This window comes from Thunnus maccoyii, chromosome 6 (assembly GCF_910596095.1).
Source record: "Thunnus maccoyii chromosome 6, fThuMac1.1, whole genome shotgun sequence".
Taxonomy (NCBI): domain Eukaryota; kingdom Metazoa; phylum Chordata; class Actinopteri; order Scombriformes; family Scombridae; genus Thunnus; species Thunnus maccoyii.
In genome coordinates this window covers 7,000,498-7,022,793 of record NC_056538.1, presented here as the reverse complement: position 1 = coordinate 7,022,793, position 22,296 = coordinate 7,000,498, and the positions used below count along the sequence as shown (strand labels likewise).

General features: G+C 40.5%; 1 protein-coding gene across 2 annotated transcripts in view; it reads left to right on the top strand.

Annotated features, from left to right (window-relative positions):
- Nucleotides 1-22,296, top strand: part of LOC121898483 (calsyntenin-2-like) — a 206,710-nt gene that overhangs the window by 118,839 nt on the left and 65,575 nt on the right. For both annotated transcript variants that reach the window (XM_042413577.1, XM_042413578.1), the window contains exons 4-5: nt 2,300-2,508; nt 9,157-9,306. In XM_042413577.1, coding sequence (XP_042269511.1) covers nt 2,300-2,508; nt 9,157-9,306 — 359 coding nt within the window. The remainder of the gene's footprint in view (nt 1-2,299; nt 2,509-9,156; nt 9,307-22,296) is intronic.

Here is a 22,296-nt window from a genome sequence, read left to right as displayed (position 1 = left end):
TTGCACTGACCTCAGCTAAGAGAGTGAGTGAACTGTGCGCCCAGCTGTTTGCTGCGTTGTGGTGACCACAGCGCTCACTACTCTAGAACATAAACAGTTAATTTAGGTTGAGAACTATTCAGATAGAGGCATTTTGTCCTCCACCCCATGGGGATGCCAGGGGGCAAAACTGCACTCTTGTGCCCAGTACATGTGTTGGAGTGTTATGTTGAACGCACCATCCCCTTTTGGCGCACTGAACAGCTGTTTGTGTGCTATGGAGAGGAAGTGGCTGGTAAAGCTCTGTCCAAGAAGCACCTAGCTAGTTGGCTTTGTGAGTGCATCTCCCGAGCCTACAGGCAGGCGGGTAACCAAATTTCAGCTGGCGATTGTGTGCGTGTGATTGGAGGAGAGTATCACCCATAGAGTCCACCTATGCTCACCTATGTTTATAGAACTAGGGTTCCAATATTCTAACCTTCGTTATTGCCACCACTGTCTGCCTCCCATTTCTCTGTCCCTTATGTGTTTTTTCACCGGTTGTTTATGTGTTTCCGTTTTTCTATTATACTATTTAACCGTGCAACTGTTTGTGTGTAGAGGCTCAAAACAAATGGTTGCCTATGTTTGTTTACTTGTGACAGAGAGAGATAAGGCAGTGTGGAAATCCATTCTGCCAGGGCTCGGCCTCCCCACTGTCTCCCTCTTTGTTGTCCAGTCTCCATCTCCAGCCGACCACATGTTGGAGAGATATTTACAGCTTATTTTAATGGGATAATTTTACCGTCATTACCCTACCCACCAGCTAATCCTATAAACCTCTCCTCTCTCCCCTTTTGTCTCTTAAAGCAAAGCATTACTTTGGATTTGCCATTCTGAAGCTTAATACCGCATATTGCAGCCTCTCGGTCATCCATCATTGGTTGTCAGTCAACGAATCGAAGGATTGATTATGAAATCTGTTGCCGTCTGGCTGTTGCAGAGTACTGATGAAGGCGTTTTAATGTGATGAATGGTGTTTTTTCTCTTCATTATGTGTAAGTTAACATGAATCACTGCTGATAGATCACCTATGGAATGATTAATAAGTGTAGTTTTTACTGGTTTGAATGAGTGTGCATAGTGTGTGTGGATATAGTAGGTACAGGGAATTATTTTACCATAACACAATAAAATCAATCCACCGGGTCAGGTCAGACTGTGTATTACACAGAGGACGTGACTATTGGTTACCAAACTAATTCATCACCCACAGTCAATTCTGCCCTCAAACACTAAATTGAACTATCATCTGGTTAAAAGCTGCAGTAGCTAATTAGATACCTTACTCACTCCTGTAAGTGTCAGGGACAGACACTATTACACTCCTACTTGTGTGTGTGTGTGTGAACATCAAAGACACATAGTATACAAGCCATTTGAGGCTAGGGCTTTGCAATTATTAGGCTTAATGCAACACAGAATCACAAATACACGTATAACCTCTCATCATTTATAAAATCACTCTGTTCTGTCTTTTTCCTTCTTCCCCTTTTTTTCATTTGAAAGTGGCAAAATAGTAAACTAAAAACACAAACAAACAAACCTTAATTCTTTTTCTTCCTGAGAGCTACTGAGACAGACAGTGCCAGCATGAGCGGTGATTTTGGGTTAATGAATTAATAATTTAATTCATGAATGTGGAAGCGGTGTTGGGTGTTTATGGGGTATTTTTGAAAGGCCTTTAAAGGCATACTCCACTGATTTAATATTGCACTTTATAAAGATGAGGGAGACTCACAAGAGACAAATTTCAAAGATGGATGGGTAAAATTGAAGCCAAGATATCCTGACTTTTAGTCTCTAGTATGATCAACTCCACACCTTCAGTTTGTTATGCAAATTTTAAGTCTCAAGCTTAATCTCTTTTTCTTTCCAGCTTTAGAAAGCTTACAGAAGATAACAAATGTTTTCATAGACTCAGTAGTACTCTGCATGAAAATTCAAGTTCAATTCTATTGTAAAATGAATGAAGTGCACCTTTATGAGTCTCTGCCAATAAGAATGAAGCAGTAGCACTATTGTCCTATGTTTGGTGTAGATTTATGAACAGTCATCTTCATATTGCCCACTGAAACACTTTAAATGTGGGTTTCTTCTTTGCTGCCACAGTTAATTATAGTTTGATATATTGATGTGTGAAGTTTATCTGTTTTCCTTTATTTCCCTTATGCCATACCAGACTATAAATGTCATAAAGGCCGTAACACCCAGTGCAGTTGACAGAATATCCGAAACTAATCTCCATTTTACCTCCCTCTGTCGCCCCCTATGTCTGCAGGGCGGTGGTGCACATTCAGGTCAACGATGTGAACGAGTTCGCCCCGGTGTTCCGGGAGCCGCAGTACCACGCAGCGGTGACAGAGGGCAAGATTTACGACAGCATCCTGCAGGTGGAGGCTACTGACCAGGACTGTTCACCACAATACAGCCAGATCTGTAACTACCAGATCACCACCACCAGCACACCCTTCGCTATAGACCGCAACGGTGAGTAGAAGACAAGAAGCCTAAGATATGGAACTTGCCTCAAAGAAACTTAAAGTGTTTATATATATGTTTAGATATCAACAGTTTATGATGTGCAATGTAAGTGTTATTTTGAAATGTTGTCACTTAAATTTTTTGATGTAGTCATTTTCCCCCAGCATGCCTCATCTGTAGCTCTTCTGCTTCATTTATTTCAGTGTCCAAGAACATCTTCCAAATCAAGTTTGAAGTTTTTTGCTCTCCATGTTATTTACAGGAAATACAAAAAGACCTTCGGTCATAACACAGCGGGATTCGTGATCTAAAAATCCCACCCATGAAACACACATACACTCTTCACAGCCGCAGGAGAAACACACACACACACTAATACTGCACATACACACGCCTGCATACACTCTGGTAGCAAAACTTAATACTCAGACAGATGTCTCTCTCCAGGGTGAAATGTGTTCTTTGCTCTTTCCAAGGACAAAGTCAAGCTTTGCCCAGAGAGCCATCAGTCTCCACAAATCAGATCACAGAAGTCTGAGCACACACAAACATGAAAACACACAAACACACAAACACACAGACAAAGATAAATGCTAAGACGAAACCTATGGGAACACTCAAATATCTGCTCCAATTGACTTGATTTCTGCTTGAGTTGTCGCTTGCACTTTGATTCTTGAAAATTGCTCTACAAATAAAGATGATTGTATTATTACACACACCAAAACAGACATGAGTGTGTGTGTGTGAGAGAGAGAGAGAGAGAAATACATGTGATTAGAGGTCTTCATGTCCTCTACTGATCTTTCTGGTAACCTTAGCTGGAGGACAGACTGAGCTCTGCCATTACTATTATTACATTTTTGGCTCCAAATCGTTTATACATCTTAAGTTTTGTCTTTTTGTTTTAACACCCTCGCTGAGTAACTTACACAAAGTCAAGTAGAGTTAAATGTATTCCTTAAGTGGATACTTTCACTGTAGACTTTAAAATTCTTGAGTTTTACCACCATTAGACAAGCTCTTCATCTACAGCTGCCAGACTAGTGCCTCTTCTAAAACTCTCTAAACATCACCATAGATTTATTTATTTATTTTAGCTTAGAATACTCAGATCCAAGGGACATTACTGTTAGGTTTTTGTTGCTGCTGACTGCCGAGTGTTGCTGACTGCTGAGGTGTTGCAATAAAAAGGCTGACTGGATGAGGTTAGGGCCAAACAGAACTGTGAATGATACAGGTGGGAGGCTGCAGCCAGAGTGCTCTCTCCTCTCTCTCTCCATTTGAAGGGGTCTCGCTCAGCCATTGACCGCTGAGGAAAAAGCTTTGAGAGCTCTTGAACTCAAGAGCACCTGAGGGAGAGAGGAAGGAGATGGAGGGTGGGGGGAAAGGAGGGGCTGGCTGTGAGAGCAAGAGTTAGTGCTATGAGGCGATGAGGGACAGGAGTAGATAGAAAACTGTAGCAGGGATAATCACAAAGGATGGGAGGAAATGTTCTATATTTTTTCTTATTGTCAATTGAAAAACCCAACAATGAACTGATCCTACTAACAAGTATTATCTGTGTAGCCAAAGCCTGATATAGCTTATTCCTCTGTGCCATACAGCTCCATTGTTGTACAAAAACATTAACAAGACTATGTGGGCGTTCTGACTGAAAACAGCCCTGCGAGCGAGAGCTGCGTTGGTGGGGGTGTGTTGCTTCAGGTACCGTTGAGACAATGAAATGTTGATGTAGGGATTTCTGCTGAAGAAATAGATCCATGAGGTTAAAGGTTTATAAGACACCAAAACGCTGCACAACACTTTATAATATTACAAGGAAGGATTTTACAGTGGCACAGCGGCAGTCATTTTTATCTTTTGTCATGGCGATCATGAGGTAAACACTATAAATACAGCACTCAGATTACAAGGTAGGGTAGTAATCTACCCTTGCCAGATGACATTGCAATGTGCTCCAGCAAAAGTTAAGCCAGACTCAACTTTATTACTGCACACGCCAGCCTTTTTTTGCCCGAACCATCTGCGATGGCACCTCAGCTGCCTCGATGGAATGGTTTCGTTCACATTGATGAAGGGGGCTTGCATTGTTTCACGCAGGGCTGTTTTCTAACTAAATGTGGTGTAAAGCTGAAATTATGCTGCAAACCTAAGTCACCAGGGGCCAACACCCATTACCTCCAACTCTCAACAATGCCTCATGCTTGCCAACATGCTAACATGCTCACAATGACGTGCATGTTTAGCAGGAATAAGATTTACTGTGTTTATGATCTTAGAAAACTACAAACTACAATGCCAAACTGTATGAAACTACATTTGTGAACTATGAACCCCACATGAGCAGGGGTTGAAGTACTGAAGTGGTTGGTTATGCTGTTTTGTTGTCAGTAAGAATAATATAGAATAATGCAAAACTTGGATTGATAGTAATTATAAAGGGATGACAGAGGCGATGCAAAAAGATAGATGCAAACATTATTTGCTTGTGTGTGTTTGATAGAGAGGCAAAGAGAGAGAGCGAGATGGAGGGTAAAGTAGTCATTTACTACCTGGCCACCCTTGCCAGCAGTCACAGCACGCACAGCCTGCTGACACGGATAAGTTGATGTAGTAATTGAAGGAGGTGGAATAGGAACCTCCATCATGCAGAAAGGTGCAAGTGTGTAAGTGTGCATGCATATGTCTGTGCGTGTGTGTGTGTGTGTGTGTGTGTGTGTGTGTGTGTGTGTGTGTGTGTGTGTGTGTGTGTGTGTGTGTGTGTGTGTGTTAGAAAAAAGACACAACAGATGAGGCAGCAAACAGTGAAATAGGATGAGGCTGCAAAACAGTGAGACAATGATGTGCATTGAGAGGGGATGGGAAGGTTGGAAAAGGGAGAACGAGGAGGGAAGGAATTCTAAACAAGCTGAGAGGAGACAGAGAGAATGGGCGATGAGGAGCACGAGGAAGACGAACAATGCTGTCCTCATATGAATTACATCTAATCCTCCCACTCACACTCTCGTATTCAAATATACCACATTATCAACATTCAGCTCTCTCTGTAACTCTCTCCCCACAATACAAAAACCTCAAGAAGCATCCAGGCTGCAATAAAAGTCGCAATAACTAATTCCAGCTATGTTTCAACTCGCAGCCAATGAGGGCCGGTAGTGTCTCTTTTCAATGCTCTTTACACTCAGCAAGTGTTCTCAATCAGCGTGCCCCCTGCCTGCCCGGGCTGGGCTGCATGTATAGCATTGTCATCCATCTGTAGTTGAAGACTCATCAAATATTAACAGACACATTAGGACTACAAGAGCTCCCTTCATGCACTCTGCTCAGCATGAGAAAAGACGTCGGTTTGTTAAATGGGTCGCGGTTACCAATGAAGCAGGACTGGATGTGGTCTGGATGCAGATTGTGCTCTACTGTCGACTGGGTTATTTGTTTCTGTTGAGGTGCTATGTGCGGCGTTTTCGACATTTTGAAACATTAGCACAAAAAAAAAGATCTGGCAAAGTGGGCAGCTTAACATTGCTTTTGATGTTGTGTGTCACCAAGCTAAGTCTCGAGGAAAATGTGCGGGATTGGTTCTAAATTTCAAGCTGAGGTGTGGATTTTAGCCACATAAAAGGGGCTTAAGTCAAATTGACTTTGACACCAATGACTCATTTCACTTGAAATCAATTCCTATAACTTAAAAACACTTGATCCTCTCCCTAACCTCTAAGTAGAGGAGTCTTGACTGGGACAAGCAGTGTGTTCAGAGGAAAACCAGACATTTGGGACACTTTTATTGGCCTATTTAAGGCTAAAGTCTGTATGAATGAATGCTTGAAACCTTAAGGAAGGATTTCTGTCTGATGTGTCAGGGTCTATGCAGAGACAAGAACAAAGAGTGAGTTTTCATAGGAAGTAGATAAATTCATGTTATTTATGTTGGTTATACTTGGTGCATCTATTTTTGAAACGGTTTAAATCTCATTTCATGTGTAATAAACTTTTATCATGGCGGATATTTTGTACCGTCACACTAACTCAGCCATCGTTTGTGTCCTGATGATGATATAATTTTAATTATAGGCTAAATTAGGGGGGGGAAATATATATTTATTACCTTTAGGAAAAAAAAAAAACACTGGGGAGGTGAGAGGAGGACAAGTTCAAACATGGTTGCATCACAAGGGGTTTAATGGAAACATGGTCTTAATTTTGAGAAACATTAACACTAATCAAACATCAGCTTGTGTGAGATAGAGGCTACATGTCATCTCCACCATGATCTCATTTGTTACAGTGATTATATTAAGGTATCACAGTTAATTTGACAATGATATATAATGATGATCAAAAATTAAAATTAAATACCCATTACTCCCTTAAGCAAACACACACACACACACACACACACACACACACACATAATAGCAATACACAAGCAATGTATGCTATCTAATAAGTCAAGACACGTAATACAGTAGATATATACTGGGGTGGGAACACCGTCCTAGTTATCAACTCACTTCCCCCAAGGCAGTTTAAAGTGTATACTTAACTTTCTTACTTTCTATAGTTTATACTAAACTCTGAAGTCATATAAATCAGCAAACAGAAGAAAAGTACTTACTCCAGTCATAAAACTACATTACAGCACCATTAAGAATGAATTTTCAAGTTTTAGGCATGGTGAGAGCAGCCAGAGTAGCGGTGAATATGGAATATAGAAACATATCTGTTGCACATCAGTTATGACTACAATAAAATAAAGCTCATTTAGCTGGAAAAGCTCACACAGGCATTTTATGACTCCATAAAGTCAGTGTCCCAATCACTGATGACTGAGTAACTCCAGGCTGTTTCTTTTTCACTTATATCACAACAGATTCAGGTTTGTGCTATTTATTACAGAACAAAATGTTCTGCAAAAACATTGTAGTTCATATATTTTGTAATAACTTCTTTAAAGCACTGCACTTATTCCACTTTACATGGTCTGTGAAGAAAGTTCTGAAATAAACGGTCCATTCTACACTGAAGGAAAATGGATTTTAGACTCAATACTAGATCAAATCACACATTAAAGCTTTATGTAGACATTTACCAAATTCACCCTTTTTACAGCAGACGTTATGACTTGGTGTATTCAGAGAAGCACCGGTGTTACTGAAGACGTTAATGATGGCTCTGTTCTATTTAAGTGTCCCAGTGAGTCATGAACGTGTGACGACATGCACAATACAAGAGGCAACACAAATATGAACTTTGTTGACAGTGATTGATTGACAGGTCACCGGTCTGTGTCAGTGAATATGAAATGAAATATTCATCAATACAGAGGAGCATGAGGAACAAATGAAATTATATAAATAGATTAGTTTGATTCAGCAGACGGATGGATTCCATCAACAAATATTTTAGCTGTTTTGTAAACTGTGTCAAAGATTTTATGAAACAAAGTAAAATATTGACTTGTCAAGTAGATTGTATCTGGCATGGAACACCATCTCCATGTTGATACGGTGATATTTATTTCCAGTTGACTGAACAAATGTTAATACTTTTCATATAGCACTGATTTCACTGAGTAGTCCAGCGATGGCCATGCAATCAACTTTATTGATTTATTGTTGTATTTATTGCAGTTGTTGATTATTTAATATAATCTTCAGTACATTTACTGAACTGTCGAACAGACTGGAGTCTGAAGAGTGTATTTATGGTTTGTGTAATTATTCAGTCTGAAGACTGAGATATTCCCAAGTACATCAATGCTGTAAACTGCATTTCTTCAGTGGCTCAGCAGCACAAACCATCATTATATGTTGTTGGATTGTTTTCATTTGTCAGTGAGCTGACTGGAACTTCATTTACTCAGCCGCCTTCAAAATATGCTTTTAAAAGTTTCATTATTGTCGTATTTTTCCAAAACAGTCACACAACAATGCACATTACTTCCATCACAGGACTGATTGTTTCCTATGTGTCAGTGAGTTAGGAGTTTTCTTGACTGCCGCTAACTTCTCACAGACTCACAGAAGTTTTCGCACTAAAATGTTTTGTGAATTACTCTAAGACCAAAGTCTTGGGAGTCTGGTTAGGACTGACACGACCTTCATCTTTAGATTTCGATTTATTCTTCTAACTGGACCAGGTGGGAGCTACTTTCATCCTCAGGAACGTTTAATACTGCCCCAGGACCCCAAAACCAAAGCAGCTAAACGGAACCATCATACATTTTATTATTTACACCTTTGCTTCTCTTACTGTAGTATGTTAACACATCCTCTGTGAAAAAGACAAGAAACCTCTCATCCCCGGTGACATATTCACCTCAATTGATTTCAGGTGTTTTTTCACTGATGGTGAATCTTGGCACACAGTAATGTCATGTTGAAACTAATCACTATATTATAGAAACCAAAACTGCACAGAGTGAGTGTTGAATTTAGAGAAAGCTTCTTCACAACCTCCAACCCAACCAGACCTTTTATTTACTGACATTTTGTTTACCAACTGGTTTTTGAGGGCTCTCAATTTGCTAAATTGTTCGGTACAATTTTTTGTCATTATGAGACACAACAGAGAACTGAAATGACTCTACAAGACATTCTAACTGTTAAAGCTATTTGGGTAGAATTTGACCATGAGCGACTTTCTCTCTGCCAGGTAACATCCGGAACACAGAGAAGCTGAGCTATGACCGACAGCAGCAGTACGAGATCCGGGTGACGGCCTGGGACTGCGGCCAGAAGAGAGCCTTGCACAGCGTCCCTGTCCGCATTGACGTCAAGCCTGTCTGCAAACCCGGCTGGCAAGGTGAGCCTTCATCACATATGTATGTATGTGTGTGTGTATGCGCACAAAGATTTCAGGCAGGTCTGGCTGTTGTGTAGTGTTTATACATCCAGAAACACAATATTTGTGTGTGATTACTTGAGTTTGTACAGTATGTGTGTGTCAGCGTGCAAGCCTGACTGTATTGTAGAGCATGTGCACAATGAGCAGCATCGCTGTGTGTGTTCCATCTAACTTCTCAGAAACACAGATGTGATTATTTGCATTACTTTAGTGCGCGTGTGTGCCCCTGCTTACCTCTGAAAGTGTGCTGTTTGCTGAGGTACTGTATGAATACTTAATTTTTCTCCATTTGTGCTCATCATACTGTCTGAGTTTCTCCTCTCTTCCCATCTTTCTATACCTACCTGTCTATATTTCTCTGTCTCTCTTTGTGTTTTGCTGTCTTTTCTTTTTCTGACCCTCTCTCTCTCTCTCCTTCTCTCTCTTTCTCCATCTCTCTCTCTCTCCATCTCTCTCCCTTCTTCCCTGAGGAATTGGCCTGTCAAGTTCAGCTGGTGTGATCAACAGCACTTTAGTAAGAGCAGCGTGACACAGCCAACACGGCTCTTAGCACATCAGAAAGCGGTCATGGCAGCCTTAACAAGGCCCAGAGTAATGCAAAGACAAGTGTCTGTACTGAGTGCTACAACAACAACAACAACACAAACAGCGCTGGAGATAACTGCAGATGCAATTTACACTTGTCAGACAGGGCTGCAGCACATGTGATGAAAGATGAACACACACGCACGTGGCTTCACACGCACACATGCACAATCTGTGGTGTTCTGTCATTAACAAGGTGATTCATGTGTTGGATTTCTTTGGCTTCCGGCCATTAATCGTCCCGCAGGACGTAATGTTAGCAGGCAGGTGATAAACAGCGGTAAACGAGGACCCCGGCCAACGCACAGTGGCAGCCACCGAACCTTGCAAGAACTTTGAGCTTGTTTGGCTTAAATTCAATCTTACAATCTGTGTTTTTCTCAAAACAAGTGGCAGCACACGCCTGTGGTTTTAGATAAAAATACATGTTTCTGATCTGTTTCAATGACAAGGTCAGGGACTTAAAACAAGACAGAAAAAGCCATATCAATTCATTTTGCATTGAGAAAATAAATGATTCAAGGAATGTCTTGTCTAGTCTAATTTCTCATGACGGGTACTTTTTTGCCGTGCAGTAACAGCTCTACCACACTGGGGACTGATTTTAAGATTCAGAAGAATTAAGGTCACCAAATGAAACAATGAAGAGAAACAAGAAAGAAACAATGAAAGAAAAGATTACAGGGTTTCCGCTTTGTTCTCAGTTTCAAAATGAATATATGTAAGTTGTACCAAGTCACAGTGGCAGTAGTTGGCGGCATGCTGGGTAGTGTTTCCTTCTTTTTGATGTGAAGAGGCAAAATTACAGATAAGGATGATGGCAAGAAACATACAGATACTGTAGACACACAATCAAGAAGGCTACACATAAAAGAAATTTGCATGTCATAAACACACAGTCACACATTTAAATCCTACATTTTCTCATATCAAACACTCTTTTGCGATGCACATATACTACTGGTACTGCGGGTGTACATACAAGTTCAGTGTCTGCACGCAACACACGTGCATTCACACACAAACACACACACAGAGCAGCTAAGGCTGCCGTGGGTGTACAGAGTGACATTAACTCCCTCTCTAGGCTCTCAGTGATAATCCTGTCTTTGAAGCCTGTTTGCAATATATTTTTGTATGTGCATTTCTCAAATTGGGATTTTCAGCACACAATTACTGAAAGAAGATACACGCAAACACAGATACACTCTCCCTTGATGAAAGGGCAGTCGTCCCTATGAGCGTTGTTTGGCAGCGGGGATGGAGGCGAAGATGGAGAGGGAGAAGTAAATGCCACGGCCACAGATCAGAGGATATTTAATAGGGCTAGTGGTTGTTATATTAAAGGGAGGCTACTGTTGGCAGTCTACTGGGGGAATGTCAGAGGCTCTCTCGCTCTCTCTCTCTCTCTCTCTCTCTCTCTCTCTCTCTCTCTCTCTCTCTCTCTCTCTCTCTCTCTCTCTCTCTCTCGCACACACACACACACACAAGATTTGATTTCGTCTGGTAAAAACCAGTAATCTGTCTGTTCAAATTAGCTATGGTCTCTAGCTCTGGACATCAGGGCTCAGCTGTGTGCCTCTCATGACCAATAACATGCCCTTACTTGGCTTGTTGAAACTCTTTTACTGACAGGTATTGACACACATGCACACACACACACACACATACACGGGTGTGTCTAGATGTGAGCTTTTTTTTTCATTTTCTTTATTATTTATGTTGTTTTTTTTACACTGATTAGATAGATTTATGTTTTTTGCAGTATTTGTTACCACTGAACATACTTTACACACACATCATCAGTGATGCCTGGGGTCATCCAGTATTTCGTCTCTTTCAACATCAGACACCTTCCTCCAGGTGGCCCCAGCTTGTGTGCCAGCCATCTTGATGCCTTTTCTGAGGTGTCAGTCATGTTACTGATGGCTCTCTCTTCAGTCCTGTGATGCCAAGGAGTCCTGCATAGGAAATGGCAAGTAAAGCATCTGCTGCCAACTGTGATGGGCACATATCCTCAGGCCTCCTGGTACTGGCCTATCAGGTCTGCATCCTTGGCTGTCTATGACTTAGTGGACTTCTCCACCTGGTCTTCCCAGAGGACTGCCAATTCCAGCAGGACCACCTGTCTTTCATATATCCGCACCATGCCTGACTTGAGTGTGCTCTCTGCGACCGACTTGAGGTGCCTCCCCAAGTCAAGATGCAGTTGTTTGTTCCTAAGGAGGATTGCCCCAAGCACCTGGTCTTGACGCCACTTCATCAAGACCAGGTGCATCCTTTCTCAGGGTCTACGGACAACAACTCAGTGTATGCTCCAGGGATCCCCCTCACTGGCACACAGTGTTACTGCCAGACCCCAGCCAAAAAGGTTGGATGGGTGGGGAGGATGTTGGAAACCGACTATATTCAGGAACTTGATCTGTGGTGCTTCAGTCTTCCAGAGCTCTGGGCATGTAATCTTGTGGTTGATGGCATGCTCCCATTGGTTCCACCCACCCTGCTGCCACATCCCCACCATCCTGCTGGCATGTACTTCCTCCACCCCTGCTCATTCCTCTTCCTAGACCTTGTGACACCTCTCCTTCCCTCGGGCTCTCTTGTAGGAGGTTAGGTTGTTTGTAACTGTCCATTTAAAAACTATAATGCATTTCTCCATTCATGTCAAGGGTGTATCCTGGATATAAACTGTAATATCCAGGGAATCATTTCTGGATTTATTTGGCCAAAACAGTTGTATCACTGAAAAGATGGAAACTATATCTCAGCTTTGGGATGGTCAAAAAATGAGAGCCAACAGTGAGGAAAGAGAAAAACAAGAAACTATATTCTCACAAACTTTTACCAAAACAATTTAAAACTTTTCAAGCCATTATAATCCATCTATCTATCTTGTTTCTTCATCTCCCTCGCTGTCACTGTCCGCACAGAAACACATACACATGAACATACACGCGAGAAAAACTAATAACGGAATGAGTGGACAGAAGGGAAGATAAGTGAGAAAGTAAGCGTGCTGCTATAGTGCCTCTTCATCCGATGGGATGGTTATCAGTATTATTGGTGTAATACAGTTTGTTTCTTACACCACAATAGACACGTTGATGGAAAGCTTTATATGGTCAATCTTACAGCCTTCAGGCCCGAGACTAGCAGTTTGAGAAAACAGTCTCAGAAAACAAAAGCTTCATGTTTCTGCTCTCTTGTTTTCTGTGATAGAGTTCAAAAATATAATTAACCCATACAACTTACTCTTTAAAGTCATAATCCTTTAAAGTCATAATAGTATCAAAAACCCCATGTTTGATACTATTCATGGTTGTCCTTTTTTTCCCGCAATAGTCATTAACATATTTAGATTCAGTAATTATCTTTCTGTGTAGTCAAGAGTCCGCCATTCCCACGCCGGATTCAGATAAGCACAAAGGGTTATAAGTTCAACGACGCACACAATTTATCTCATTGATGACAGCCTCAATGCTTACTGTTCACTCTTTTTGCACCATATATTAGGTCACAACTAAATGCAAACAGAACATCCTGCTTCACATTAAAAGTGCTCAACTGTCAAAACACGAGGTTCCTTTTATAGTTAAGCAGGCTCAGGAGACGCAATGTGTTTGTCACCATGGTTTCCTTTAATATCCTCTCCAAAGTGCAGTTAAACAGTGTATTTGCTACTCTAACGTAAGCTGTAAATGTTACAATGTTAGAATGAATGGTTTCGTGAGGTTATAGGTGACATGAATCAGCTGGTGGGAATGCTGACTTTTTGGTTGGGACATGCAGCTTTAACCTCAGTCTCTAAGCACGATATCATGTATCTAGTGTAGCCATCAGGTCCATATTAATATATATGTCATCCTTTACAGGGTTCTTGTTTTTATACCAGTCAGCTAGAAACATTACAAAATTCATGAAGCTGTAACAGTAGTTTAATAGCTGATACAGTCTGCTAGTGACAGTTGCCACCGGCTAAAAATGAGAAAGTTGCCTTTGTCTACCTCTATCTGGAATCCATCCCTAGGAATTTTGAGTGGTAAATCTGCCGCCATTATTATTTTAAACTGTACATGTATTATGTGAGAACGGAAAGCTTGACAGACATAGAGCTAAGAAGGTCAGGGCTTATGAGAGCCAATTGTGTTAATCAGAAGTCCCGTCCTTTTGAACCATCATTTTGTTTGACAGGGCAGTGAAAATTTAAACCTAACTGTGCTACCATAACACATAAAATATGAGCCAGATCCATTTCTGTCATGTCTGTCCCCTACGACAGGTGGTGTAGTCACACAAACTCACACACACACACACCAATATAAGCAGTGTACACGAACACATCGACACTGACACACAGCCTAGCACGAGCTTTGAGTGACAGATTGTCACACTGATGAAAAAAGTAATCTGCATATTCATATCCATCCTTTGTGTTTTGAGTATGGCCCAAGAGTGTGTGTGTGTGTGTGTGTGTGAGTGTGTGTGTGTGTGTGTGTGTGTGTACAACATGCCTTAGCATGCTGCTTTACCTCTAAACAGCCCCAAATTAAAACTGACCTCATGGGTTTTGTCAGTCAAGGCAATTAGTATGAACCTCAGACTGCAGTTCAGGTTTCTAACCTATCAGGGAGTAATTAGAGCACTACAACATACTGTAGGTATATGTTTTTGGTGGTTGCATTTCTTTCACTATTTTTTGTAATGAGACCCCAGGAAGACATCATTATCAGAATATTAGACACTTTTCTTAGAGAGAAGTAGCGTTAAAATATTTACCTTTGATGGTAGCTGTCTTTTATGAAATCTCAAAGATCTCCTCCAGACATGTTTTGTGATGTATATAAAATACTCTCCTTCAAATCATAATTAGTGTCTGATATGGTTTTTCCACAAAAAAGTATTATTACCATGTTCTAATCTTTAAAATGACATCTACTCCTTCTCCCTCATTAAAGATTCCAGAATATATGAATATGCAAATATTTTTAATTTCAAAAACTGTTGGAAACAAGATGTCTCCTACTTCACTGTAAAGTCCAGTCTCAGTGTTTGTGCACTGGAGGCTTCAGGTTTCAACAACATACTTGTGTAAGTTGAATATTGGAGCAGGATTGGTTTCCAAACTATTTGTGATGTCACAAATCATGCTTGTAGCACCGCCCCTTAAAATTGGATTTTCATTGAGCTCAAAGAAACTTTCCACTTTCAGCAGATAAATGTGAAAACATTCTTCCAGTGTTAAACTCTGCACACACATCATTCTGTATAATGAAACTCAAACATCCAACTGTAGGAACAAGAGGAAAAACACATTTTTGATTGGAGGGGGACTTTAACTGTAATACTACTATTCACACATACAAAAACTAAACATGAATAGATATTGCCTAAGTAACAGTAACAAGTTTTACAGAGTTAGTATAAAAATATCCCATACCATACTGGTATGATGTCTCTGTTATTCCAGAAAATCAAAATGAAAGACAACCTATTAATATGCACTACCTTTAAGATCATGGAGGTAAATTTGTAGAGTAAGGAGAGCCAGATAAAAAATTAATATCTCTGGCACCTGCAGTGTATGAGATGGGACTGGTCATTAAAAATGCATGCACCACACGTCAATACTACTCATTTGGAGAGAAGGTTTTTGTAAAAAAGTCTCAGACCGATGTCTGCAGTAAATCAGCCTCAAATTTTAAGTATTTTAATTTTCCTCAAAATAAATGTCATCAGATTATGCACAATTTTATGTAAACCTATGAAATGAATGTTATTGGATGGAAAGTGACTGATCAAGACTCACTCAAAATCTCCATCGACATCCATAATAATGACATCGGGGAGGTCATATGTCCTTAAGGCAGAGTCAGGACGGTTAAAAAGATGGTCATCCTTAAAATTCTGAGTGCACGGCAAGGTTTCGAGGACCGAGATGCAGGGACATACATGGAGATGGAGAGAGATGGAAGTTGTGATTAACTCTGGCAAGGACACACTTCTCTTTAGTCTCAGCGGTGTCTCCAAGCAAAAAACAGACAATCAGACCCATCAACAGAGGTGGAAGCAGTTGTACTAATTAAAACACAAACCAAAGAAAGAAACTAAACAAAAAAAAGCAAATAAATACCAAACAGAACTATGCCTCACTCTTAGACAATACTGACATTTTTTTTGTATGTGTATGTTAAATTTTGCTACTACTACTAACATTTGTTTCATGTTTTCTCATCCAAACGCATTGTGTTTATCCTTGAGGCCTGTAATGTTCAATTTATTTCCTTTCTCATAAACACCGCTACAGTTCTTGTCCGGTTACCATCACCAGCTGTCCAAACCATTGACAGGAATGTGTGGGTGTACTGGGGCGTCCTCGTGCTCGCTAGTAACACGAGATACAAAGAAAACAGGCACCCACTCATCAAAACGTATTGCTCCATTGTTCTCTGCTGTGATGGTAGAGATCTTCAGGCAAAACAGCACAAAGAGAGAAACAGGCTGTGTAAAAAAAAAAGAAAAAAAAAAGAGCAATTAACACGGATGAAAGTGCTTGCACTAATTAACACATAGAGCAAAACAGAATCTGAACAAAAAGAAAGAAATAAACTCCAATGTGAAACAATATTGACACACTTTTAATGCACTGTCTGACTGCTAATTTATGAGAGTCAGTGACTCATTGTAACAGAATAATAATAATTTTTGGTAAAGTTAGTGGCGAGTTGAGAGTTAACCACAAGTAGAGAAGGCTCTCAGGCATTTTCTCTCCTTGAGGAAAGGAGCTACACTTTCTGCTCGACTCTCCGGTATGCCATTCCAAGTGTGTGTGTGTGTGTATGTGTGTGTGACAGCCAGTGGTCCTGATCTCTGATAAAAGTAGGAAGAGGATGAATTAAATAGTGGAAGAAGAAAAATAAATGGCTCGGCACTTCCCTTTCCCATTTCCTCTAACCTCCTCCTCCTTTCTTGCTTCCCCTCTAATCTCAGACTGAGGCTGTCTGGCTGCTGCTTTAGCACTTTTCATCCCCTTCTGGTATTAGCTTGTTTTCCCTTATTACTTTCATTGTTTCCTTTTTTTCCTTTTGCCCATGTGTCTGTGTGCTGCGTTTATTTCTGACTTTGTTCTCTTTCTTTCTTTCTTCTTTCCTCCATTGGTTTCATTCTTTCTTCTTTACTTTTCTCATCTTGCCATCTGGGTTATCAGCTCGCCCTCATGTTAGTGTTTCTTTCATTCTCTACACTTGTCTGTCTTCTCTGATCCACTAGTTTGAAGTAGGAATCCACTAGTCTCCAGTGAAAATCCCAGTCAACAGACTCTATTCTTTCTCCACTTTTCATTTTTATTGCATTACACCAACCCACACACACACACACATACACTGTCACAGGGATCAACTCCCATGAACCCTCCCTACGCTTTCCCCTGGTTTCAGGCGGGAGGGATAGATGAATGGTGGCAGGGGTAAAAAGATAGAAAGGAGCCTGACACCCTAGGTTCACCGTATTGTGTCAGAGGAGAGCAATGGCTGGATAAAAAGGAAATATGTGTGTGTTTGTTGGGAGGTGTAGAATAGAGAGAGAGAGAGGAGACAGAGGGAGATGGATAGAAAATAAGTCCAAACACAACTGCCAACAAATTGTAGATAAACCTCGTTCACACATGGGTGTATGCACAAAACACACCCATATAGAAACATGAAGATGGACATAACATAGACACACACCCACACACACCCACACATCTATGTTAGAGTGATTACTCTCCCTCAGCCCTTGTCTTTCTGTCTGTTGAGATTGGAGTTTCCTTTATAGTGCCACCTCAATGTCAAGGCGACATTGAAGGATCATGATTACAAAGACAAAGTGAGGAAAGGGAGTAAGAGAGGGATAAAACAGCAGGGAATGGCTGGATAGGAGAAAAAACAAGGCAGAAGAGTTAAAGAAAAAGATAAGTTTTCCCTCGAGGGAAAAGGTTTTGCCCAAAGGAGGGACTTTAAAGCATCTCAGGGTCTAGTTCACGCAATGCTCCGTTGAACCGCAAGATTGAGACAAAAGAGCGGTGCTGCGGTCATGCAGTCAGACGCTTGTAGTGTCAGTTTACCAGTTGATCTATAGTTACATTCTGACCTTCACCTATGGCTATCAGCTTTGGATGGTGAGTAGAATACTTGGCTGTAGAGAGAGAAGATATGCTGGAGGGCTTACAGTGTATATCCCAACTAGCCATGGATTCCTGCGGGATCCCCCATGAGGAGATGGAGGATGTGATGTCTCTGGTAGTCTGCTCAGTCTGCCCCCACGAGCAGGATGAAAAAGAAGAGAAGGTGGAGAGTTTCCCAAAGCATCCATAACTGTTGATATGAAATTGCTCCTTTTAACCTAACAGTTCCAATGTCTCCACTTTAAACACCCAGGATTACATTTTCATTTTCACTCAATCCTCAAAAGGGGGCAGAAGAATTAGAGTTACACAAGACAAATTGGGTTCTTTTAAGAGGTTTCTCTCAGCAAAATTAGAAAACGTGTAATTTCATTAGAAACGATTCCATTAGGCTTTATAATACTACTGTAATAGAAATATGTTCCTGTCACCTCGGGTGCTGAACAGACCACACCTGTAATTTCCTGCTCTGGAGGCACAGTTATGCTGTAACATCTGAGATGTAGTAACGACAAATGATATTTATTATACCATACTCATTGTTTGGTTTCACAGCCTGCAACTTGGTTTTTAGCTCACTTCACTCTGGCTGCTCTCATCTGCCCATTTTCAGCCACAACAGGCAGGTTTTCACCAAAAACCTCTAAAAACCCATTGTACGCTGTTAAATAGGCAACAGTTTGCTAACACATTTGTGATATCACCTTTATATAGTGATAATATGTCAATGTTGTATAAACCTCCACTTTTATCTAAATTAGAATTTTCTCCAGTCATTGAACTCTCAGGAAGGAAGAAACATTCCACTCCCTTCCATTTTGTCTTTTAACATTTTATCTTGTTTTTCACTTTTCTCTCAGCCGCCAGCTTTTGCCAGCCTCATACTCCAATAAAACAAGTAAGAGCTCTCCATGCACTCAAGAATGGAAAAAAAAGAGTCTCTTGTATGGCGCATAAAGCATGAAAGCCTTAAAATGAATGCTTTCGGGGCATTGTTTGGGGGGGAAAAAAAGAGAGAAGGACAGTCAGGGAAGAAGAGGAGAAATCAGAAAGATGGGACTCTATGAAGTGGAGGGTGATGGAGGAGGACAGAGGTGGATAGGAAAGGAAAGGAAGGAAAACAGGAGCAGAGTGCTCTTTTAAATGGAAATTGCCTCTCCCACTGATGGCTGGGACGAGTAATGACGACCCCCCCCCCCCCCCCGGACTACTTGAACATGGTGTCAGCATTTTTACATGCGCACGCCCCCCCCCCCACACACACACACACACAATATTCACATAATCATCATCCTACACGTTCACACATCTCATACACATTAAAAAGCATGCAAGAACCCACCGATGGCACACACACTCAGTCTCCCTCACCCTCCAGAAACAGGGAACAGCGAGAAAGTGTGATGATGCATCATTTTCTTAAGCACCTCTATCCATCTTCCCTTCCTCACCATCTCTCACTCTCTGCTTTTCACACCCTTTATTTGAAGGAGGAAGGTGGAAACGCACCTCGGCTGCATGTCTGTACATATACAGAAGCGGATACATACACTCTGTACATGTTTCTTCACACAAACACAGAACACCTGCGAAAACACCTGTCAATATCACATTCATATCTGTTGTTGAGTCTCTCATAGTCAAGACAAAAAGTGTGAAAGCTAAAACAGTCTGTTCTTCAGCAAGGTAGGTTCCTGATAGGTCAACATTAAGCATTAGTGCTTACACAATCACTAAACAGCACCATGTCCCGTATAGTCTGTTGGGAGAACTGAAGATTATTATACCCAAGTAAACATTTTCATTGACGTATCATGAAACTGTTGCCAGAAACTCATTCAACTTCTATCTCTTTTCATATGTAGGTCACATCAGAACATCAAAACTCACACACACACACACGCAAATGTCTCCAATGATCACATCCACAGTGAGGAGTTTGTACATCTGCACTCAGCACCACATGGTCGTTTTTTTTTTTTTTTATGTCTGCCTTGCTTCCTCTGCCTCTCTCACTCTTCCTCTCATATTCACAAAGAGAGGAGCTCTTGGGCCCGCTGTGTGAGTTCTGTTCAATGTACTGCAGGCAAGCACACAACTCAATAGAGACCAGATAGCTACCTATTAAACCCACATTGCTTTTAAGACAGCTGGGCTTTAGTGCAAATCTGTGTGTTATGGTGTCTGTGCATCGGCAGCGAGTGTATGTGTGTGCCGTCTGGATTTGAAGGTCTGTCTGTTTGTACGTAGACATCCGAATCACATTGTCTAAGTACTTTCTGTGTGTTTTTTAGCTCGTGTGGCACCTGTGAGTGATAGTCAGCAGCAGCAGGGTCCTACAGAGACTCTTAAATAGGACTAAATTATTTAGTAGGGACACAAGTGCAGCTCAGCAGGGGCCCTACAAGATTAGAGGAAGCACTGCTTCATACATGATTAGTACTGTAGGCCGGAAAACAGACCCTTTCATTATGGCTTAGTGTGTATGTACAGTACAAAGACTCTCTGCCAAAGTGACAACACAAAACATATGGGAATCAGATGATTGAGCATTACATTATAAAACTAGACAGATTCTGTGTGTGGACTTGTTGAACAGGGCTGGAAATCTCAGGTTAACTCACAACATGATACTAACATGATATTTTGAGCATGATCACAATAGTATCAGATGCTACATGATGAGAATCTGTGATAAAATAATCTACTATACAACACATGATCTTTGTAACTGAAGAGGAAAATGTACCCCTCTAAATCAAGATGTTGTTTGTTTTTTTTACCAAACAAGAATGCAATGGTGGAAGAAGTATTCAGATCTTTCATTGAAGTAAAATCAGCAGTTTAAAAATATTCTGTTACCAGTAAAAGTCCTTGACTGAAATTCTTACTTAAAGTCCCCCTCCAGTCAAAACTGTGTTACTCCACTCGGATGTTTGACCTTCACGGAGCAGAATGATGAATGTACAGAAGAAGGCTGTTTTCACAACTACTTTGGAAGCATATTGTCGACACTGTTGTCACTGTGCAACTGAGAATGAACTTTACAGTGAAATAGGATACTACTTTTGTCCAGTAGTTACAGTTATATTTACTCAATTTGCACATTTTTTTAGATTCTGGATTGTTAATTGAGGAAGAAGGAGTAGATATCATTTTAAGAATATCTAACCGGGTACTTGATTTTTTTTTTTTTTTTTTTTTTGGATAACATGGGATTTTTGAGTAAAAGTACATAAGTATCAACATCATATTGTAGCTGGTGGAGGTGAAACTATTAACTTTACATACTGTTTGGTAGTTTAATCAATAACATTATATTTATTAATCTGATCACATTTTTTGTATGTAAAATCTGAACCTGCATAGTAACTATAGTTGTCACTTAAATGTGGTGGAATGAAAAGTACAATATTTCCCTTTGAAATATACTAAACTAGCACTTTTTTAATTAAAATATTCAAGTAGAGTACAGTACTTGATTAAATGTACCTACTTTCATTCCACTACAGCAATCAAACTGGTACTTTATTTATTCACTGTTATAAAAAACCTTTAATTTCAGACAGCTTAAATGAAACCGTCTCAACATGATTACTATGTCGTTATTCCAACGTCAAGCAGTCATAAACTGGTTTCGAGAGAACCATCAATGCTTAAAAGCTGCGGGGATGGCAACAGATGGGGATGGATGGTGAAAAAGAGTTGGCATTGTTTTTATCTTCCGGAAATCAAAAGATTGAAGAAAGGTGCCATTATCAAGTTTTTTTTTTGTTTTGTTTTTGTTTTTGTTTTTTTTTTTTAAAAAAGCACAGAGTCGAGACATAGATGTGTTTCTTTGTTTTGTCCCAGTAAACACACTTCAGTACAGTCCAGTGGGTTTTTGGCAAAGGACCCTCTCCATTTTGTCGCTGCAGCATTTCCTATTATTAAAGATAAATGCCGCTGCCAAATATTTATCAATGATATGAGGCAATTTTTATGGGCCTTATCTAAACACAAGCTATGAAATGAGTAAACAGATTTTTTTTCTTTGTGTTCTGTTCGTTTTCTTTTCTTTTTCTAAACTGCCCATATTTTTACTTCCGTGCTTCCTCACTGTTTCAGCACCCTCTACCTCATGTCTTAGCATTGAGGGGAGTCGTGTCTCAAAAAGAAATGTGTCTTTCGTTGTGAAAGAACATCTGCTACTGTACTTGGTC